This window comes from Ranitomeya imitator, chromosome 5, assembly GCF_032444005.1.
Source record: "Ranitomeya imitator isolate aRanImi1 chromosome 5, aRanImi1.pri, whole genome shotgun sequence".
Lineage (NCBI taxonomy): Eukaryota > Metazoa > Chordata > Amphibia > Anura > Dendrobatidae > Ranitomeya > Ranitomeya imitator.
In genome coordinates this window covers 29,519,015-29,541,772 of record NC_091286.1, presented here as the reverse complement: position 1 = coordinate 29,541,772, position 22,758 = coordinate 29,519,015, and the positions used below count along the sequence as shown (strand labels likewise).

Here is a 22,758-nt window from a genome sequence, read left to right as displayed (position 1 = left end):
AGGAAGATCTCGTATTTAAAATACTAATAAATATATTTTTCATTCTGTGCAGTGACGATTCCATAAATTCACATTTGCGTGTAATTCGATTGTATGAGTACACTGCTATTGCAACATTTTTACAGCAATTTTTTGTCTAATTTTTGTGAAAATTAAATAAATATATTTTCTTTTGAATTTTACATAAATTAAAAGACCAATTTCCACCAGACACCAATTTTGAACATATTGTAAGGCGCGATTCATACATGCGGTGTCGTTTTTTTTCCAACCGAACGCAGGAGTGTTAGGGGCTGGTTTCATACAAAGTATTTAGTAAAGTTTTTGTTAAACCATTTTTGGGCTGAAAAGCTGGAGGTTTATGTAGTAGGGGTAGATTTTAGATTTTTATTTTCTGACTGCTAGTTCTAAATACATCAAACCGTGCTCAATACTGAGACTGGTGTAAGATACGCCAGTATTCGAAAATTTAGTAAAACGCCACTAAGCGAAACAAATAAAAACAGTATACAAACTTTTCAAACACAGTATAAAAAAACTCTAAATCGAGCCTAATACATAAAATAAAAGTGCAAATAAGGATTTACGTTCACCTTTAGGCCATGTTCAGGAGTGGAACCTATGAGAAAAAAAAAAACTATAGTTCAAAGAAATGGACCTGTTCTGTGTTTTGGAGCCACTCCTGGTTTTGACTTTAAAATACTGATGAAACGCTGACCACAAAAATGAGTCAAAGTTTTTTTGAAGACTTTCATAGTTATAATGGAAAAGTTTTTAGTGTCAAAGAGTTCTTTACACTAGTCTTCACTTTCTATCTGAACTTGTTTTGACTTTTTTGTCTAAAAAGAAAAACAATCCATCCACTGTAAAAATGCTATAAAAACTCATTAAAAACGCATCGTGGTAAAAAAAAGCAGCATGTTCATTAATTTTGCATTTTCTTTTCGCGTTTTTCCCACTATTCTATGCATTGGGAAAAAACGCAAAAAAAGCATCAAAAACGTATAAAAAAAAAAGCGCAAAAAACGCATCAAAAACGCGAAAAAAACGCATGCGGATTTCTGGCAGAAATGTCCGGTTTTTGTCAGGAAAATTTTTTGACAGAAATCCTGACGTGTGCACATACCCTGAATGTAACAAAAATATAAAATAAAAACAGCAGAGTTACCATTCATTTTTGACACTTTGCGTCCCCAAAATATTGCCAAATATAGAAAATATATATAAAAAAGTTATGAGTTGCAGAATATGTCCACTAAAAATGTTTAAGTTTAATTTTTTTTATTTCTTTAAAAACTGTAGAACAACAAAAACAACTTTGTAAATTTGTAAATTCGCCATGATCTGCAGAATAAAGTTGGCCCTACCTTGCAATGAACACCATGAAAATAAAAACTAGGCTACAATGGTGTAATTTTTTTATCTTTTTTTATTATTTTTTTACCATTAAACTCATAATTTTTTTTCACCTAGCTTTCGGTACATTACATAGTAAATTAACTTGTGGCATTAAAGACTAACACTTGTCTTGTCTTTTTGGAAGTGCATTTGAATAGCAAGGTTGATTGCTGTTGAGGGGAACTAGAAAAAAAAATCTCTATAAATCTTCAGCAGAGCGAGTGTGAGCGAGCTGAGTGTGGCCTGAGCGTAAGTGTGGACGGCGGTAAGTGTGACTTGTGATTCAGTGACTTTGGAGTCAGGGAGTTTCCAAGGGAGGAATTACTGAATTGCTGTCTGATTTTTATTAATACTTTGTATTTATTTTTATTTTTTTATTGAACTGTTCTGTCTGGTGCAATCCCCATTAGGAAATGTGCTCCACTATTGTTAATGCCATCCAGTGCACATCTTGCCACATGTATGCAGTCCTTGAGCAGCCGATCGAGGGTGCATACTGCTGTGCGAGATGTGAGCACGTTGTGCATTTGGAAGCCCAGATTCTGACTCTAAATGTGCAGCTGGCAACACTGAGATCCATTGACAATATGGAGAGGAGTCTTCTGCTCACGGAGCAGACGCTCAATGGGACAGATGAGGGGGGGATGGTGGGATGGAGCTGCAGGACAATGAAGTAGCAAGCTGGGTGACAGTTAGGAAGCGGGGTAGAGGGAAGAGTGCCAGGGAGGCTAGTCCTGATCTGGAACACCCCAATAAGTTTGCTAAGTTGGCAGATGAGGGGGGTGCCAGTACAGGGGTAGCACTGCTGCAGCCAGGCATGTCCTCTGAAAGCCGGAGGAGTGACTGCTCCAGTAAGGAGGGAAATAGGAGAGCAGGGCAGGCCAGACAGGTGCTGGTAGTGGGCGACTCAATTATTAGGGGAACAGATAGGGCAATCTGTCACAAAGACAGGGATCGTTGAATAATGTGCTGCCTACCTGGCGCTCGAGTCCGACACATCGCTGATTGGGTGGACAGATTATTGGGAGGGGCTGGTGAGGACCCAGTGGTCATGGTGCACATTGGCACTAATGACAAAGTTAGAGGTAGGTGGAAGGTCCTTAAAGATGATTTCAGGGAATTAGGCTGCAAGCTGAAAGCAAGGACCTCCAACGTGGTATTTTCCGAAATACTGCCGGTACCACGTGCCACGCCAGAGAGGCAACGGGAGATTAGGGAGGTTAATAAGTGGCTCAAGAATTGGTGTAGGAAAGAGGGGTTTGGGTTCCTGCAGAACTGGGCCGACTTCTCAGTTGGCTACAGGCTCTACGCTAGGGACGGGCTGCACCTCAATGGGGAAGGTGCAGCTGTGTTGGGGGGAGAAAATGGCTAGAAGGTTGGAGGATTGTTTAAACTAGGAATTGGGGGGGAGGGTATTCATTTTATAGGAGGGGAAGATAGTGCAGACAGAGACCTGGGCACAAATAAGGAAGTTGGGGGTGGCGGTGGCATGGGGGGTGGGGTCAGAACAGTTAATAATTTAAGAAATAGAAGTACAGAGAGGAACATAAAGTGCATGTATACTAATGCCAGAAGCCTCGCCAACAAAATGGATGAATTAGAACTAATGTTGTTGGAGCATAATTATGACATGGTGGGGATATCTGAAACATGGCTGGATGAGAGCCATGACTGGGCTGTTAACTTGCAGGGCTATAGCCTGTTCAGAAATGACCGTACAGATAAGCGAGGGGGTGGGGTGTGTCTATATGTAAAATCATCCTTAAAACCCATCCTGTGCGATAATATAGGTGAATTTAATGAAAATGTAGAATCCCTGTGGGTGGAGATAAGGGGAGGGGGAAAAAATAATAAATTACTGATAGGGGTTTGTTATAAATCTCCAAAAATAATGGAAGCAATGGAGAATATCCTCGTAAAGCAAATAGATGAAGCTGCGACTCAAGGAGAAGTCATTATTATGGGGGACTTCAACTACCCTGAAATAGATTGGGGAACAGAAACCTGCAGTTCCAGCAAAGGTAATCGGTTTTTGACAATTATGAGAGACAATTACCTTTCACAACTGGTTCAGGACCCAACAAGAAGGGGGGCACTGCTAGACCTAATATTAACCAACAGGCCAGACCGCATATCAAATATAAGGGTTGGGGGTCACTTGGGAAATAGCGATCACAAAATATTAAGTTTTCATGTATCCTTTAAAAAGATGTGTAGTAGAGGGGTTACAAGGACACTAAACTTCAGGAGGGCAAATTTCCAACGGATGAGAGAGGATCTTGGTGCAATTAACTGGGTCGATATCCTGAGACACAAAAATACACAAAGAAAATGGGAGACGTTTATTAGCATCCTGGATAGGACCTGTGCACAGTATATACCGTATGGGAATAAACATACTAGAAATAGGAGGAAACCAATATGGCTAAATAGAGCTGTAAGGGGCGCAATAAGTGACAAAAAGAAAGCATTTAGAGAATTAAAGGAAGTAGGTAGTGAGGAGGCATTAAATAAATACAGAAAATTAAATAAATTCTGTAAAAAGCAAATCAAGGCAGCAAAGATTGAGACAGAGAGACTCTTTGCCAGAGAGAGTAAAAATAATCCTAAAATATTCTTTAACTACATAAATAGTAAGAAACTAAAAAATGATAGTGTTGGCCCCCTTAAAAATAGTCTGGGTGAGATGGTGGATGAGGATGAGGAAAAAGCCAATATGCTAAATGACTTTTTTTCATCAGTATTTACACAAGAAAATCCCATGGCAGACAAAATGTCTAGTGTGCGGCGGCGTCTGAAAATCACTAAAATTGACAAATCTCCGGGCCCGGATGGGATACACCCTCGAGTACTGCAGGAATTAAGTACAGTCATTGATAGACCATTATTTTTAATCTTTAAAGACTCCATAATAACAGGGTCTGTGCCGCAGGACTGGCGTATAGCAAATGTGGTGCCAATATTCAAAAAGGGAATAAAAACTGAACTCGGAAATTATAGGCCAGTAAGCTTAACCTCTACTGTGGGTAAAATCCTGGAGGGCATTCTAAGGGACGCTATACTGGAGTATCTGAAGAGGCATAACCTCATGACCCAGTATCAGCACGGGTTTACTAGGGACCGTTCATGTCAGACTAATTTGATCAGTTTCTATGAAGAGGTAAGTTCCGGATTGGACCAAGGGAACCCAGTGGACGTAGTGTATATGGACTTTTCAAAAGCTTTTGATACGGTGCCACACAAAAGGTTGATACATAAAATGAGAATAATGGGGATAGGGGAAAATATGTGCAAGTGGGTTGAGAGCTGGCTCAGGGATAGGAAACAAAGGGTGGTTATTAATGGAGCACACTCGGACTGGGTAGCGGTTAGCAGTGGGGTACCACAGGGGTCAGTATTGGGCCCTCTACTTTTTAACATATTTATTAATGACCTTGTAGGGGGCATTCAGAGTAGAATTTCAATATTTGCAGATGACACTAAACTCTGCAGGGTAATCAATACAGAGGAGGACAATTTTATATTACAGGATGATTTATGTAAACTAGAAGCTTGGGCTGATAAATGGCAAATGAGCTTTAATGGGGATAAATGTAAGGTCATGCACTTGGGTAGAAGTAATAAGATGTATAATTATGTGCTTAATTCTAAAACTCTGGGCAAAACCGTCAATGAAAAAGACCTGGGTGTATGGGTGGATGACAAACTTAAATTCAGTGGCCAGTGTCAGGCAGCGGCTACAAAGGCAAATAAAATAATGGGATGCATTAAAAGAGGCATAGATGCTCATGAGGAGAATATAATTTTACCTCTATACAAGTCACTAGTTCGACCACACTTAGAATACTGTGCACAGTTCTGGTCTCCGGTGTTTAAGAAAGACATAGCTGAACTGGAGCGGGTGCAGAGAAGAGCGACCAAGGTTATTAGAGGACTGGGGGGTCTGCAATACCAAGATAGGTTATTACACTTGGGGCTATTTAGTTTGGAAAAACGAAGACTAAGGGGTGATCTTATGTTAATGTATAAATATATGAGGGGACAGTACAAAGACCTTTCTGATGATCTTTTTAATCATAGACCTGAAACAGGGACAAGGGGACATCCTCTGCGGTTGGAGGAAAAAAGGTTTAAGCATAATAACAGACGCGGATTCTTTACTGTAAGAGCAGTGAGACTATGGAACTCTCTGCCGTATGATGTTGTAATGAGTGATTCATTACTTAAATTTAAGAGGGGACTGGATACCTTTCTGGAAAAATATAATGTTACAGGGTATATACACTAGATTCCTTGATAGGGCGTTGATCCAGGGAACTAGTCTGATTGCCGTATGTGGAGTCGGGAAGGAATTTTTTTCCCCAATGTGGAGCTTACTCTTTGCCACATGGGTTTTTTTTGCCTTCCTCTGGATCAACATGTTAGGGCATGTTAGGTTAGGCTATGGGTTGAACTAGATGGACATATAGTCTTCCTTCAACCTTAATAACTATGTTTGTCTTGCAAAAATCAACTGAAAAAAAAAAAGTTATGACTCTTGGAAAAATTAAAGTGAAAAAAATGAAAAACGGCTTTTAGTAGTAGGAGGTTAAAAAGGAATGTTAATCGACAAAGTACAGGCTGCTGTATGTATATAAATCTACATATTATATATATTTTTTGTGTAATGGTTTACAAAACTGCATCAAAAACAGCATAAAAACCTGCATGTGTGAACCTAACGTAACGTAGGTGGGGGATCACCTGAACCATTGCACTCGCCGCGCCGTACCATCCGGATTGACTACTTGGCAATACAAAGTAAGCTAAGATTACGTCTTATTATTTTGATTCTTTTTTTTTTTTTTCCCTGCTCGTTAATTCTACAGTTGGCCTATAAAAACATAATACTGCACCAACATGTCATTTTCATGGATCGCATTGAGTATTAAAGCCGTTTCATTTTACAAGGTGAGATAGGAGTCATATTACATAATCTGCTGCAATTTATGAGAATAAGAAATATCACTTTATGTTTCTGGGCATTAATTAGTTGAAATTACTGGAAACAATCAGGAAATTGATGTCAATTGCTCCTGTTGCCAGAGAAACTGGACAGTTTAAGACCTTCCTTATGGTAATCATAATAATTATCATTCATGACCAGTAGGTTTGGTTAGGTTTTAACTCCAACGTGGCCTTAATATAATATTAAAATTAGGGTATTGATTCATTAACTTAGGAGAATAGGAGATGTCCAATGTATTGTTTTTTTTTTTTTAAGTTGGAGGCATTTTCCATGAAAGTTTATTGTTCTCCAGTTTAGCCATATAAAAGGGTGATCTTCTAAGAACACTGGGCTTTAAAATGGATGTCCAGAATTGAAATTATTTCTAAACAAAAAAACCCAAAAGCTGTAAAATAATATAATAAATGATACTAAGCTTACCACTCTTTCACCGTTCCGGCTCCATGTCTGCTCGGCTACGGCCAAGTCTCCGCACTTCCTGTTCCATGTGACCACTGCAGCCTTTCACTGGCCAACATGTTGGCTAGCATTGAGGTCAGAGTTGTTGGGGGATCAGTATGGTATTACTTATTTATTTTTTCATTATTCTGGGTAAGTTTTTTTTTGTAAATCAGGGATAGAAAACCTATTTAAAGAGATAAAGAGAACCTGTCACTTGTCATAAAGACATAATTTTTAAAATCTGATCTAAACGCAGCTGTTCTCCTGATTCCGGCGATGTTTTTGTTTTGTTCCTGCGCCTCTCCGTTCCTGAGATATGGCCTTCTTTTCCTTGCATATAATCCTAGTTTTGTTAATCAAGTGGGTGTGGTGATTAAGAAGATGCTCACAGAAGAGTTGAGGACTACACCCCCTTGGTAACAAGACTAGATTTATACACAGGAAAGAAAGTACAATATCTCAGGAATGGAGCGTCATAGGAAATTAAGAAAAACAATGCCGGATTCAGGAGAACAGCGACATTTACACTGGATAATAAAAATAACATATTGTTGGCAAGTGACAGGTTCTCTTTAAAGGGAACCTGTCACCTGAATTTGGCGGGACCGGTTTTCGGTCATATGGGCGGAGTTTTCGGGTGTTTGATTCATCCTTTCCTTACCCGCTGGCTGCACACTGGCCACACTATTGTCTTGAAGTTGATTCGCCTTCCTCCGTAGAACATGCGTGCGCAAGGCAATCTCGCCTTGCGCACATGCAGTATGCTTTGCCCAACTGCGGGCAAAGTTGATAAGCATTAGTGCGCATGTGCCGGCGCACTATGTCCCAGAACACAGTAAAATACTTCCGGGACATAGTGCGCCGGCACATGCGCACTAATGCTTTTCGGCTTTGCCCGCACTTGGGCAAAGCATACTGCACGTGCGCAAGGCAAGATTGCCTTGCGCACGCGTGTTCTACGGAGGAAGGCGAATCAACTTCAAGACAATATTGCGGCCAGCGGGAAAGGAAGGGGTGAATAAAAGATCCGAAAACACCACCCATCGGACCGAAAAAAGGGCCCACCAAATTCAGGTGACAGGTTCCCTTTAAAGTAAAAACAGTGAAAAAATAATTAAAAACAACATGCAGGAAATTAGAAAAATAATTCTAAATGTATTTTTTTTTCTTTTCCCACAGGACTTTCATACTATCTTTACACCGATTCCGCTTTTTGACAAATATGGGCGCACTTACACCAAAACTGGACAAGCGGTATAACTTACAATGAAATCATACTGGAAGAATAAAAAAAATCTAAAAAAAATCGTCAATATTTTTTTTCCACAACTGTAATACACAAAATACAATAAAAACCATACAAAAACTAATTTACATGCATTTTTGTACGGACTGCTCTTTTTTCTTACTTTCATTGTCTAATGTAACAGTAGGCCAGAGCCAACCTTAGGGGCTACCACTGGCCTCTATGCCCATCGTAGCCAGAATTAGCACCTCAAATCTAACACTTGGTGCCCAAACCGGTTTAAAGGCACAGAATGTGGCTGTATTACTTACTATCTTGATTGGGAAGTGTTATATGGGAAACTCTATGGAAACTATAAAGTACTGACCAACCAAGCTGACTGACTCTGCACCACAAATGTATATCTTTCTCTAGTGTAATTTATTAGAATCCACTAACTTAATTTTTCTTTTTGTTTATTGTGACCAATTTTAGAATTATGATTTTTTTTTTAATGCAAATAGTCTCTTCAGGGAGGAAGAGGACTAGAACTCTAGTGTCACCTATCGGAAGTAGCAATCCTAACAGTCAATGTCGACCCTTTAACGAGCCTTGTCACATGACTTAGGATAAAAGCCAAACCAGAATCTCATTTTTGTTTAACATTTCCAAATGACCTACCGATTAACAATTTGTAAACTACAGTAAGAAATTCTGTATAATGTTTGAGGTCTTGTCAAATATGTCATACCTGGAACATACCCCATTTAGAAAACAAAAAAGCTGGCCACAAAAACATTAAAGGCCAAAAGCAAACAGAAAAAAAAAGTTGTGAAAAATGTTAATCATACCTCAAGAAAAGTAAGTTTGGGATTGGGAATCTCGTCTGCAAGAAAAGTTGCCAGGACAATGTCTTCTAACAAGCAGTGCACCTGAGGGTTCGACGCGTGAACAGGACAGACTTGTGTCACCCGGGACTGAACAATCAAAGTTCCTATTAAATGACATCAAGCAGTGATCTTGAAAACTTGTTAAGGAATTCATAAAGATGTATTGGAAATGTTATATGTTTCCATTATACAAAGGATAACGTTCTGATCCAGAAATATGCCTTTAAAGGGACTCTGTCACCTGAATTTGGAGGGAACAATTTTCAGCCATAGGGGCGGGGTTTTCGGGTGTTTGATTCACCCTTTCTTTACCCGCTGGCTGCATGCTGGCTGCAATATTGGATTGAAGTTCTTTCTCTGTCCTCCATAGTACACGCCTGCGCTGTGCAAGATTGCCTTGTGCAGGCATGTACTACGGAGGACAGAGAATGAACTTCAATCCAATATTGCAGCCAGCATGCAGCCGGCGGGTAAGGAAAGGGTGAATCAAACACCCGAAAACCCCGCCCCTATGGCTGAAGATTGTTCCCTCCAAATTCAGGTGACAGAGTCCCTTTAAAGGGAACCTGTCAGCGGGTTTGACAGATATGAGATACGGCCACCACCGTTCAGGCCTCATGTACTTATAAGGCTGTATATCTGCCCACAACCCGACCTGCAAGACGAGAAAAATACCTTTTATTATATTCCTCTGCGGGGCGGTCCAATCCAAGGGGTGTCACTGGTCTTGATCCGACTCCTCCCTTCTTCTTGCAGTGCTGTTCTCCTGTGAATGACACGTCCCTTCGTCATCCACCTAGTCTTCCCAGCATCACACTCCTGTACTGGGGTACTTCTCTGCCTTGACTAGGACAGAGTAAAGTACTGCAGTGCGCATGCCACGGGGCAGTGCCAGGGAGATTGTGTGGATGATGTAGGGACTCGTCATCCACACGAAATTAGAAGGAGGGCGGAATCGCAAGAAGAAGGGAGGTGCCGGACAAAGACCAGTGACACCCTTGGGACCGGACCACCCCACAGGTGAGTATAGTAAAAACTCTTTTTGTTGTCTTGCAGGTTGGGTTGGGGCTTACATACAGCATTATAGAATGCTGTATATCAGCCATGAAAGGTGATGGTCATATCTCATATCGGTCAAACCTGGTGACATGTTCGCTTTAAAAGCTCCTACTCCTTAGAGTATTATGGCTCATATGGCACCAGTAGACGTCGATGAGGACCTACTGTACCTATCGGTATTTTCTGTTATATTCCTCTCGAATCTGAGTGAAAAATTCTTCTACTGCATTTTAAGGATTTCTTCTTTCGAGTGTATATTAACCTTGTATTATGGCTCCATAAGAAGCTACCCAATATGCTTCATAGCCTCCCACACAACGGCTGTGCTGTGTGTGCATCAGGACTAGTGCTGAAAGTTCTCTATCATTTAAGAATAATCTGAAGAATTACTCTATAAGTGTATTACAATGTTTAGAGAAGACTTGTATCTGGCCATAAAGCAACTGATTGCAGCAGCAGCTCTTCCTCACTAGTAGACCGCCATGCACTCTTTCAGCATGCAGTTTTAAGTTTAGTATCTTTAATTTTGATTCTTGTGATCTGACAAGTGTTTTACATGTCACGTATGATGTGTGAGCAGTATTTCCTACAGGATTAAACTATTTAGTCAACATAGTTATTTCGCACTCCTCATTTTATTAATGTTGTCCACATGGTATTTTCGACTTTGTGGGATTTTCTCATGGATCTTGTGTTCACATAACTTGTCACTTCTTACCAATAAAACTGTTGTGATCGTCCATTGTGTTTGTATAAATCTATATATAAAAAATATTGGTCAGTAATTATTTCATAACTTTTTTAATAATGTGAAAACTCAAACTTTAGACTTTTTAGAGAATGTACCTTGTAAAACTACAGGAAAGATATACAGTATATCTTTGTACCGTGTTAGCCAGTAGATAGAATAATTTCAGTCAGCCATTAAAAGGTATCGACCACGGAGGACTCTCAATTCCAAATATTATTCATTGTAAAACTAGTGTCCAAAGGAAATGAACGAAGTTATGTAGGATTACAGAAACCTAGCTAAGTTGCAAAAGTAGTGCCACACATGTCCCTAGGTTGTGTCTGGTATTGTAGATCAGCTCCATTGAAGTGGGTCCAAACTGCAATGACACACACAACCTGTGGACAGACGTGGCGCTGTCTCTAGAAGAAACTAAATCCTGTACTACTCCTTTAAAACCAAATTCTGCCCCCCCCCCAAAACTTCCTAGCCTCTTATTTGGTTCTTGTAAGGTGAATTACATTTGTGTAAGAGCGGTGAAGGGAGTGAATTACAAATGTGGTCGGTCATGTTTATTTAATAAAGGACCTTGAGAACTTTTTTTGCTCTTCCCTCATAGAGGGAGCAGTAAGTAGATCCTTAGTCACAGTGTTTGAAAGGGTTGTCCACTACTATGACAAACCCTTCTTGAGCTAAATGTTTGGTCCTGATAAAATAAAAAACCTATACTCACCTCCCGTATCGGCGCCGTTCCAGCGGTGTCGGCACTCACGGTCCCGGACTCTTGTGCGTTTGCATGACACGTGGTGCCCAATCAGTGCTCTCATCACTGTCTCCTCCTCCATACAAATTGAACATGAAGAGAAAGTCAGAGATCAGCTGCAGCCCGGACTTCATGTTCAATTTGTACGAAGGTGAGGACAGTGACACCATCGTTGATTGGACACCTGACACTACGTGTCATGCAACCGCATGAGAGCCCCGGGACCTCGAGTGCTGACACCACAGTAGCAGCGCTGGCATGGGACGTGAGTGTAAGTTTTTTTATTTTATTGGGGCCAAATATTTGAATATTTGTTATTACATACTTGCCAACTATCCAAGAGGAACAATTAAGACACTTAGGCTTTGTCCAGTACCACCCTCAAATGTCCAGATGGTATGTAGTTACTTTTAGTTTTTGGTTCCCACGACTGTCCTGTCAAAATCGGAAAGGTTGGCAACTACTAATTTACATCACTTATCACAATCACTTGTTTTTTCAATACCTTCCCTTGACTTATATGTTATCGCAGTGACGCCGCTATATAGAGCGCCTTCCAACAATGGACATACTTATGGGTCAAGATGTACCGGGGTCTCCAGTTTTGGTAATTGATGTTGCTGCAGGAGAAATGTAGCATTAAATGTCGGCCAACATGATGAATAACTGCCCACATAATAAATTACAGCAGTGCAAACACTGACCCAAACCCCCATGGTTCAAGAGCAGGTTTTGCTGGTAGTCTCTGGCAGGACAGGAAGTAATGATGTCTCCTTCTTCAGTCACTGCTGAGGTCCATGATTGGCTGGAGTGGTGACTAACGAAGGAAATTGGCTTCAAAAGTCAGGCGACTGAAAGAGTGTGCTGTTAGAGATGCATCCTTTGATATTTGAGTTGAGCAAAATGATTTTCAGGAGCCCGGTCCAGGGACATGTCAGTAGTTTGGGACCACCAAACCAGTGACCTCCTACTCAGGTAGTAGAAGGTTAGCAGATCTTTGGTCTGGCAGACACAGATTACCGATTTTCCCTTTGGATCAATGTCCTGCAAATCTTTTTGCTTAACTCTAGATGACAAAGGTATGGAAAGGTGCGTGTCATCTAGAGTTAATCAAAATGACTTACAGGACCCTGTTCGGGGGGCACATGGGTAATCTGGCTGCTGGATCGAAGTTATTCTAACCTTCTACTACCTCAGTAGGTCAAAGGTTTGAAGGATATTATTCTGGCAGCCACGTTTTATTGATGTACCCCTGGACCAAGGTCCTGCAAATCTTTTTGCTCAACTCTATTGTCATTGGATGAGTCTTCGTTGGCACACTCTTCCAGTTGCTTGACTTCGGAAGCCAACCATTGGCCTCAGCAAATAGGTGACCAAAGAACTAGATGTCGTCAAATCCTGTCCCTATGTAGACCACCAGAGTGGCTGGTGGTGTTGGCAGTCAGAACAGTGAGTTTACATCATTTCATTATTTTTTGGTCATCCTTTGCTGCTGTAGGGACAACCCTTTTCATAACATATTTCATGCATATAATTCCCTTTTGAAATGATGACTTCTAATTCCGTGAGTCTTATCTCTATTACAGATAGGTCATTCTGCTCAATTTAATTTGCAGTATAAAAAAAAACCCTAACTTTATGGAAAATACGGCCCGTTCTCCCGCTATAAAAGATGAGGGATGTACGTGGCATTTTAAAAAATCCAGAGAAAAATAGTAACCCGAGAATGGCATTAAATCTTCAAAAGAAAGTCTGTTGTCCTTTTGCTCTTGTCACAGTTTTATGAATGTAACATTTTGAAAAGTTTGTCTTTCTGCGCCGCAACAGGAAATTAATTTAATCTAATACTGGTAAGTAAGGAATGGCTCCGTGTGGACTCAGATTTAATTTTGCCAAATAAATGTGAGTGCTTTTTTTTTTTTTCAGGTTGGTGAATGTAAAGGGGTTTCGTACACAAAACTGTTGATGAATAAAAAGGGAGCAGTAATTTTTAGCCCTGAGTGCTGTCTATTTGATTGCCAGAGCCTGAGAGTAAGTTCATTGCTTTACAATAATTCACTCGGTGTCACTTTTTACCTCTGAACTACAATATCCCATCAGTCCGATTAAAAAGAGCAAAAAGCCTTTATCAGATTAATCTGGTTTTATTTTTTTTTTTTAAATCAAATGAAATAAGAAAAGAACAAACCCAAGTCCACAGATGGCTAGAGACTTCAGCGCCAGGAAAATGATATTTTTCAGAGTCTTTGGTGCCCCCCTTTAAATGTACATAGGTGCAAAATGAGCAATTATTTATATAGTTAGGAGATCCAAGTTTTTTTCTTCCACGGAACTCCAACTTCTTTAACTTTATTTGCACTGAAAGGTATAACTACACTTTCAGAAAACTTGTCAAATGTCAGAGGTTTCAATCGGTTGGGGTCTTGGTGCAGAAATTCCATTGATTCCTGAAACAAAGGAATAAAAACGCTCAGTTAAGTGATGTTCTTCTCCGGCCTTGAAAAATGGGGCTCAACACCAGTTTTTGAACCAAGTCTTTAAAGGGGTTGTCCAGTACCATTTTTTTTACTATGGGCCTAAAAACTGACAAAGAGATAGTTACTAATAGAGGTAACTACCTGCCTGTTGTACCTGGCACAGACTTAGAGAAATCACCGACCGCTCCTGCCGACGATCAACGATTCAGCAACTCCACGTCAACAGAGCAGCTCTTTATCTTCGAGGCTGCTCTGTCAACAAGGTGTGATGGCTGACATCATGCTAATTGATAGCTGTGGGGAGCAGTCTGTCAATCAGCATAACATTGTCAGTCATGCCCCATCAACAGCAGAGCGGATGAAAAGCCGCTGCTCTGGCGACGTACGTTTGTAACCGCTCTGTAAGTGAAAAACTGATGGGAATCCTTAAGACCATGCCGCCAGAATAACTTAATAACCTTAATAACCTTGGAGGTTGCCGTTGAAGTTGAATTTATTTCCGATCCCGGCAGTTGCGGCAGGAGCTGTGCTTAGTAGTTGCACTCATATTGCTGATCTAGGTACAGTGGTCGTACCCACAAGATCATTGTGATGTATATATTCACCAGAAAATGTAAAGACACCTGTCCGCTTCTTCTCATTGCTCAACAGTCGAGCATGTGTCCTGCTCCTCCATTTACAATGGGAGACAACCGTGTACAGAGCTGGACTGTTTCTCTTTGCCTTATAAGCATTGATTTGAGCAGAGTTGAGCGTTCTTAGCCACCGCTCCTCCCAAGCATGTATTCACTGAATCGGATGATTGACTAAAGTCTAATTCAAATTTAGCAATATTCTTCATGCCACAAATGTTCATTTGATGCAGGTAAAGTTTGTATGAAATTTGGACAAAGCACTCACTTTAGTATAAAGTAAATGAGCCATGGTACTGCACGTAATGTGTTATGATACGGTGGTTTAGGAGCAACATGGAACGAGCTCTGAAGGAAGTGGTAACTGTACTGACCGCAGTCCCTAAGCTAAACACAACACTAGAAGTAGCCGTGGAATGCTCCTAACTCTCCCTAGGCATCTCGTCACAGCCTAAGAGCTAACTACCCCTAAAGATAGAAGCAGGAAAACTATCTTGCCTCAGAGAAAATCCCCAAAGGATAGATTAGCCCCCCACAAATAATGACTGTGAGTGGAGAGGGAAAATACATATACAGAATGAAACCAGGATGAGCACAGGAGGCCAGTCTAGCTTGATAGATAGGACAGGATGGAATACTGTGTGGTCAGTATAAAACACTACAAAAATCCACGCAGAGTTTACTAAAAATCTCCACACCTGACTAAAGGTGTGGAGTGTAAATCTGCTTCCCAGAGCTTCCAGCAAGACAGAATTAATTCATACTGATAACGCTGGACAAACATAGAAGCACTGAACGGATAAGTCCACAAACTGTGAACAGAAAAGAGCAAGCAAAAACTTAGCTTTGCAGAACTGGTCAGGATAACAGGGAACTCCAAAGAGATGTGAATCCAACCAGGAACATTTACAAGTGGCACTGGCTGAAGGACAGAACCAGGCATAAATAGCCGAGCAGAAAAGACGATCAGTGGAAGCAGCTGAAGACAGCTAACTCCAAGGAGCAGCCATACCACTTGAAACCACAAGAGGGAGCCCAAGAGCAGAACTCACAAAAGTGCCACTTACAACCACCGGAGGGAGCCCAAGAGCGGAATTCACAACAGTAACCCCCTTGAGGAGGGGTCACCAAACCCTCACCAGAGCCCCCAGGCCGATCAGGACGAGCCAAGTGAAAAGCACGAACCAAATTGGTGGCATGGACGTCGGAGGCAACAACCCAAGAATTATCCTCCTGACCATAACCCTTCCACTTGACAAGATACTGAAGCCTCCGCCTCGAAAAACGAGAATCCAAAATCTTCTCAACCTCATATTCCAACTCTCCCTCAACCAACACCGGGGCAGGAGGATCAACCGAGGGAACAACGGGCACCACATATCTCCGCAACAAAGATCTATGGAAAACATTATGAATGGCAAAAGAGGTTGGAAGAGCCAAACGAAAAGACACCGGATTAATAATTTCAGAAATTTTATAAGGACCAATAAACCGAGGCTTAAACTTAGGGGACGAAACCTTCATAGGAACATGACGAGAAGACAACCAAACCAAATCCCCCACACGAAGCCGGGGACTAACACACCGACGGCGGTTAGCAAAACGTTGAGCCCTTTCCTGAGACAACATCAAATTGTCCACCACATGAGTCCAAATCTGCTGCAGCCTGTCCACCACAGAATCAACACCAGGACAATCAGAAGGCTCAACCTGCCCAGAAGAAAAGCGAGGATGAAAACCAAAATTACAAAAGAAAGGTGAAACCAAAGTAGCCGAACTAGCCCGATTATTAAGGGCAAACTCAGCCAACGGCAAGAAAGACACCCAATCATCCTGATCAGCAGACACAAAGCATCTCAAATAGGTCTCCAAGGTCTGATTAGTTCGCTCAGTTTGGCCATTAGTCTGAGGATGAAACGCCAAAGAAAAAGACAAATAAATGCCCATCCTAGCACAAAAGGCCCGCCAAAATCTAGAGACAAACTGAGAACCTCTGTCAGACACAATATTCTCCGGAATGCCATGCAAACGAACCACATGCTGAAAAAACAATGGAACCAGATCTGAGGAGGAAGGCAATTTAGGCAAAGGTACCAGATGGACCATTTTAGAGAACCGGTCACAAACAACCCAGATAACAGACATCTTCTGGGAAACAGAAAGATCCGAAATAAAATCCATGGAAATATGCGTCCAGGGCCTCTCAGGGACCGGCAGAGGCAAAAGCAACCCACTAGCGCGGGAACAGCAAGGCTTGGCTCGGGCGCAAGTCCCACAGGACTGCACAAAAGCACAGACATCGCACGACAAGGAAGGCCACCAAAAGGACCTAGCAACCAAATCTCTGGTACCAAAAATCCCAGGATGACCAGCCAACACAGAACAATGAACCTCAGAAATCACCCTACTCGTCCATCTATCAGGAACAAACAGCTTCCCCACAGGACAGCGTCAGGCCTATCAGCCTGAAATTCCTGAAGCACCCGCCGCAAATCAGGGGAGATGGCAGAAAGAATCACCCCTTCCTTAAGAATGCCAACTGGCTCAAGGACTCCAGGAGAATCAGGCGAAAAACTCCTAGAGAGGGCATCAGCCTTAACATTCTTAGATCCCGGAAGATACGAGACCACAAAATCAAAACGGGAGAAAAACAGAGACCATCGAGCCTGTCTAGGATTCAGCCGCTTGGCCGACTCGAGGTAAACCAGATTCTTATGATCAGTCAAGACCACAACGCGGTGCTTAGCTCCCTCAAGCCAATGACGCCACTCCTCAAACGCCCACTTCATAGCCAACAACTCCCGATTGCCTACATCATAATTGCGTTCCGCAGACGAAAACTTTCTGGAAAAAAAGGCACACGGTTTCATCAAAGAACCATCAGACTCCCTCTGAGACAAAATGGCCCCTGCCCCAATCTCAGAAGCATCGACCTCAACCTGAAAAGGAAGAGAAACATCTGGCTGACTCAACACAGGGGCAGAAGTAAATCGGCGCTTAAGCTCCTGAAAGGCCTCAACAGCCGCAGAGGACCAATTCGTCACATCATAGTAACATAGTAACATAGTTAGTAAGGCCGAAAAAAGACATTTGTCCATCCAGTTCAGCCTATATTCCATCATAATAAATCCCCAGATTTACGTCCTTCTACAGAACCTAATAATTGTATGATACAATATTGTTCTGCTCCAGGAAGACATCCAGGCCTCTCTTGAACCCCTCGACTGAGTTCGCCATCACCACCTCCTCAGGCAAGCAATTCCAGTTTCTCACTGCCCTAACAGTAAAGAATCCTCTTCTATGTTGGTGGGAAAACCTTCTCTCCTCCAGACGCAAAGAATGCCCCCTTGTGCCCGTCACCTTCCTTGGTATAAACAAATCCTCAGCGAGATATTTGTATTGTCCCCTTATATACTTATACATGGTTATTAGATCGCCCCTCAGTCATCTTTTTTCTAGACATCAGCGCCTTTCTTCGTCAAATCAGTAAGGGGCTTAACCACACTGGAAAAGTTGGCAATGAAACGGCGATAGAAATTAGCAAAGCCCAAAAATTTTTGAAGGCCCTTCACAGATGTGGGTTGAATCCAGTCATGAATAGCTTGGACCTTAACAGGATCCATTTCTATAGACGAGGGAGAAAAAATAAAACCCAAAAAAGAGACCTTCTGAACTCCGAATAGGCACTTAGACCACTTCACAAACAAAGCATTATCACGAAGGATCTGAAATACCATCCTGACCTGCTTCACATGAGACTCCCAATCATCGGAAAAAATCAAAATATCATCTAAATATACGACCATGAATTTATCAAGATAATTGCGGAAAATATCATGCATGAAAGACTGGAACACAGATGGAGCATTAGAGAGCCCAAATGGCATCACAAGGTATTCAAAATGGCCTTCGGGCGTATTAAATGCAGTTTTCCATTCGTCACCCTGTTTAATATGAACAAGATTATATGCCCCACGGAGGTCATTCTTAGTAAACCAACTAGCCCCCTTAATCTGAGCAAACAAATCAGTAAGCAGAGGCAAGGGGTATTGGAATTTAACTGTGATCTTATTAAGAAGACGATAATCAATACAGGGTCTCAAGGAGCCATCCTTCTTAGCAACAAAAAAGAAACCCGCTCCCAATGGTGACGAAGATGGCCGAATATGCCCCTTCTCCAAAGACTCCTTAACATAACTCCGCATGGCGGCATGCTCTGGCACAGACAGATTGAAAAGTCGGCCCTTAGGGAACTTGCAACCAGGAATCAAGTTAATAGCACAATCACAGTCCCTGTGTGGTGGAAGGGAACTGGACTTGGGCTCATCAAATACATCCTGGAAATCCGACAAGAACTCAGGGACCTCAGAAGAGGAGGAAGAGGAAATTGACATCAAAGGAACGTCACTATGTACCCCTTGACAACCCCAACTAGTCACAGTCATAGTTTTCCAATCCAGCACCGGATTATGTTCCTGTAACCATGGAAAACCCAGTACAACAACATCATGCAGGTTATGCAACACCAGAAAACGGCAATCTTCCTGATGTGCCGGGGCCATGTACATAGTCATCTGCGTCCAGTACTGAGGTTTATCCTTGGCCAAGGGTGTAGCATCAATACCCCTCAAAGGAATAGGGCTCTGCAAAGGCTGCAAGGAAAAACCACAGGGCCTGGCGAATTCCAAGTCCATTAAGTTCAGGGCAGCGCCTGAATCCACAAATGCCATGACAGAAAAGGACGATAATGAGCAAATCAGGGTCACAGATAAGAGAAATTTAGGCTGTATAGTACTAATGGTAACAGACCTAGCGACTCTCTTAGTACGCTTAGGGCAATCAGAGATAACATGAGCCGAATCACCACAGTAAAAACACAGCCTATTCTGACGTCTGAATTCCTGCCGTTCTATTCTAGTCAAAATCCTATCACATTGCATAGGTTCAGGACTCTGCTCCGAGGACACTGCCATATGGTGCACAGCTTTGCGCTCGCGCAGACGCCGATCAATCTGAATGGCTAGAGACATAGATTCGCTCAAACCAGTAGGCGTAGGGAAGCCCACCATAACATCTTTAAGGGCTTCAGAAAGACCTTTTCTGAAAATAGCAGCCAGAGCCTCCTCATTCCATTTAGTGAGCACAGACCATTTTCTAAATTTCTGGCAGTATAACTCTGCCGCTTCCTGACCTTGACACAAGGCCAACAGGGTTTTCTCTGCACAATCCACAGAATTAGGTTCGTCATACAATAATCCAAGCGCTTGAAAAAATGCATCTACATTCAAAAATGCCGGATCCCCTGTTTCAAGAGAAAAGGCCCAGTCTTGAGGGTCACCGCGCAGCAAGGATATGATGATTTTTACTTGCTGAATGGGATCACCTGAAGAACGGGATTTCAAAGCAAAATACAATTTGCAGTTATTTTTAAAGTTCAAAAACTTGGATCTGTCCCCAAAACACAAATCAGGAATAGGAATTCTAGGCTCTAAAGCCGGAGTCTGGACAACATAATCCTGGATACTCTGTACTCTTGCAGCAAGTTGATCCACACGAGAAAACAAACCCTGAACATCCATGTCAGAGCATATATCCTGAACCACACAGATATCAAGAGGAAAAAAAAGACAAACCAGCGCACAGAAAAAAAAATGGTTCAGAACTTTCTTTTCCTTCCTTTGAGATGCATTTAATTCATTTTTGGCCACTTGTACTGTTATGATACGGTGGTTTAGGAGCAACATGGAACGAGCTCTGAAGGAAGTGGTAACTGTACTGACCGCAGTCCCTAAGCTAAACACAACACTAGAAGTAGCCGTGGAATGCTCCTAACTCTCCCTAGGCATCTCGTCACAGCCTAAGAGCTAACTACCCCTAAAGATAGAAGCAGGAAAACTATCTTGCCTCAGAGAAAATCTCCAAAGGATAGATTAGCCCCCCACAAATAATGACTGTGAGTGGAGAGGGAAAAGACATACACAGAATGAAACCAGGATGAGCACAGGAGGCCAGTCTAGCTTGATAGATACAGTTAGGGCCAGAAATATTTGGACAGTGGCACAAGTTTTGTTATTTTAGTTGTTTACAAAAACATGTTCAGAAATACAATTATATATATAATATGGGCTGAAAGTGCACACTCCCAGCTGCAATATGATAGTTTCCACATCCAAATCGGAGAAAGGGTTTAGGAATCATAGCTCTGTAATGCATAGCGTCCTCTTTTTCAAGGGACCAAAAGTAATTGGACAATGGACTCTAAGGGCTGCAATTAACTCTGAAGGCGTCTCCCTCGTTAACCTGTAATCAATGAAGTAGTTAAAAGGTCAGGGGTGGATTCCAGGTGTGTGGTTTTGCATTTGGAAGCTGTTGCTGTGAGCAGACAACATGCGGTCAAAGGAACTCTCAATTGAGGTGAAGCAGAACATCCTGAGGCTGAAAAAAAAGAAAAAATCCATCAGAGAGGTAGCAGACATGCTTGGAGTAGCAAAATCAACAGTTGGGTACATTCTGAGAAAAAAGGAATTGACTGGTGAGCTTGGGAACTCAAAAAGGCCTGGGCGTCCACGGATGACAACAGTGGTGGATGATCGCCGCATACTTAATTTGGTGAAGAAGAACCCGTTCACAACATCAACTGAAGTCCAGAACACTCTCAGTGAAGTAGGTGTATCTGTCTCTAAGTCAACAGTAAAGAGAAGACTCCATGACAGTAAATACAAAGGGTTCACATCTAGATGCAAACCATTCATCAATACCAAAAATAGACAGGCCAGAGTTAAATTTGCAGAAAAACACCTCAAGAAGCCAGCTCAGTTCTGGAAAAGTATTCTATGGACAGATGAGACAAAGATCAACCTGTACCAGAATGATGGGAAGAAAAAAGTTTGGAGAAGAAAGGGAACGGCACATGATCCAAGGCACACCACATCCTCTGTAAAACATGGTGGAGGCAACGTGATGGCATGGGCATGCATGGCTTTCAATGGTACTGGGTCACTTGTGTTTATTGATGACATAAGAGCAGACAAGAGTAGCCGGATGAATTATGAAGTGTACCGGGATATACTTTCAGCCCAGATTCAGCCAAATGCTGCAAAGTTGATTGGACGGCGCTTCATAGTACAGATGGACAATGACCCCAAGCATACAGCCAAAGCTACCCAGGAGTTCATGAGTGCCAAAAAGTGGAACATTCTGCAATGGCCAAGTCAATCTCCAGATCTAAACCCAATTGAGCATGCATTTCACTTGCTCAAATCCAGACTTAAGACGGAAAGACCCACAAACAAGCAAGACCTGAAGGCTGCGGCTGTAAAGGCCTGGCAAAGCATTAAGAAGGAGGAAACCCAGCGTTTGGTGATGTCCATGGGTTCCAGACTTAAGGCAGTGATTGCCTCCAAAGGATTTGCAACAAAATATTGAAAATAAAAATATTTTGTTTGGGTTATGTTTATTTGTCCAATTACTTTTGACCTCCTAAAATGTGGAGTGTTTGTAAAGAAATGTGTACAATTCCTACATTTTCTATCAGATATTTTTGTTCAACCCTTCAAATTAAACGTTACAATCTGCACTTGAATTCTGTTGTAGAGGTTTCATTTCAAATCCAATGTGGTGGCATGCAGAGCCCAACTCGCGAAAATTGTGTCACTGTCCAAATATTTCTGGCCCTAACTGTAGGACAGGATGGAATACTGTGCGGTCAGTATAAAACACTACAAAAATCCATGCAGAGTTTACTAAAAATCTCCACACCTGACTAAAGGTATGGAGGGTAAATCTGCTTCCCAGAGCTTCCAGCAAGACAGAATTAATTCATACTGATAACGCTGGACAAACATAGAAGCACTGAACGGATAAGTCCACAAACTGTGAACAGAAAAGAGCAAGCAAAAACTTAGCTTTGCAGAACTGGTCAGGATAACAGGGAACTCCAAAGAGATGTGAATCCAACCAGGAACATTTACAAGTGGCACTGGCTGAAGGACAGAACCAGGCATAAATAGCCGAGCAGAAGAGACGATAAGTGGAGGCAGCTGAAGACAGCTATCTTCAAGGAGCAGCCATACCACTTGAAACCACAAGAGGGAGCCCAAGAGCAGAACTCACAAAAGTGCCACTTACAACCACAG

At 41.9% G+C, this 22,758-nt stretch overlaps 1 protein-coding gene across 1 annotated transcript in view; it reads left to right on the top strand.

The window, feature by feature from the left end:
* The window catches only part of SPATA17 (spermatogenesis associated 17), a 253,310-nt gene extending 245,091 nt beyond the window's left edge, over positions 1–8,219 (top strand). The window contains exon 10 of the mRNA XM_069768487.1: positions 8,027–8,219. Coding sequence (XP_069624588.1) covers positions 8,027–8,107 — 81 coding nt within the window. The 3' untranslated portion in view covers positions 8,108–8,219. The remainder of the gene's footprint in view (positions 1–8,026) is intronic.
* Positions 8,220–22,758: the final 14,539 nt, after the last annotated feature.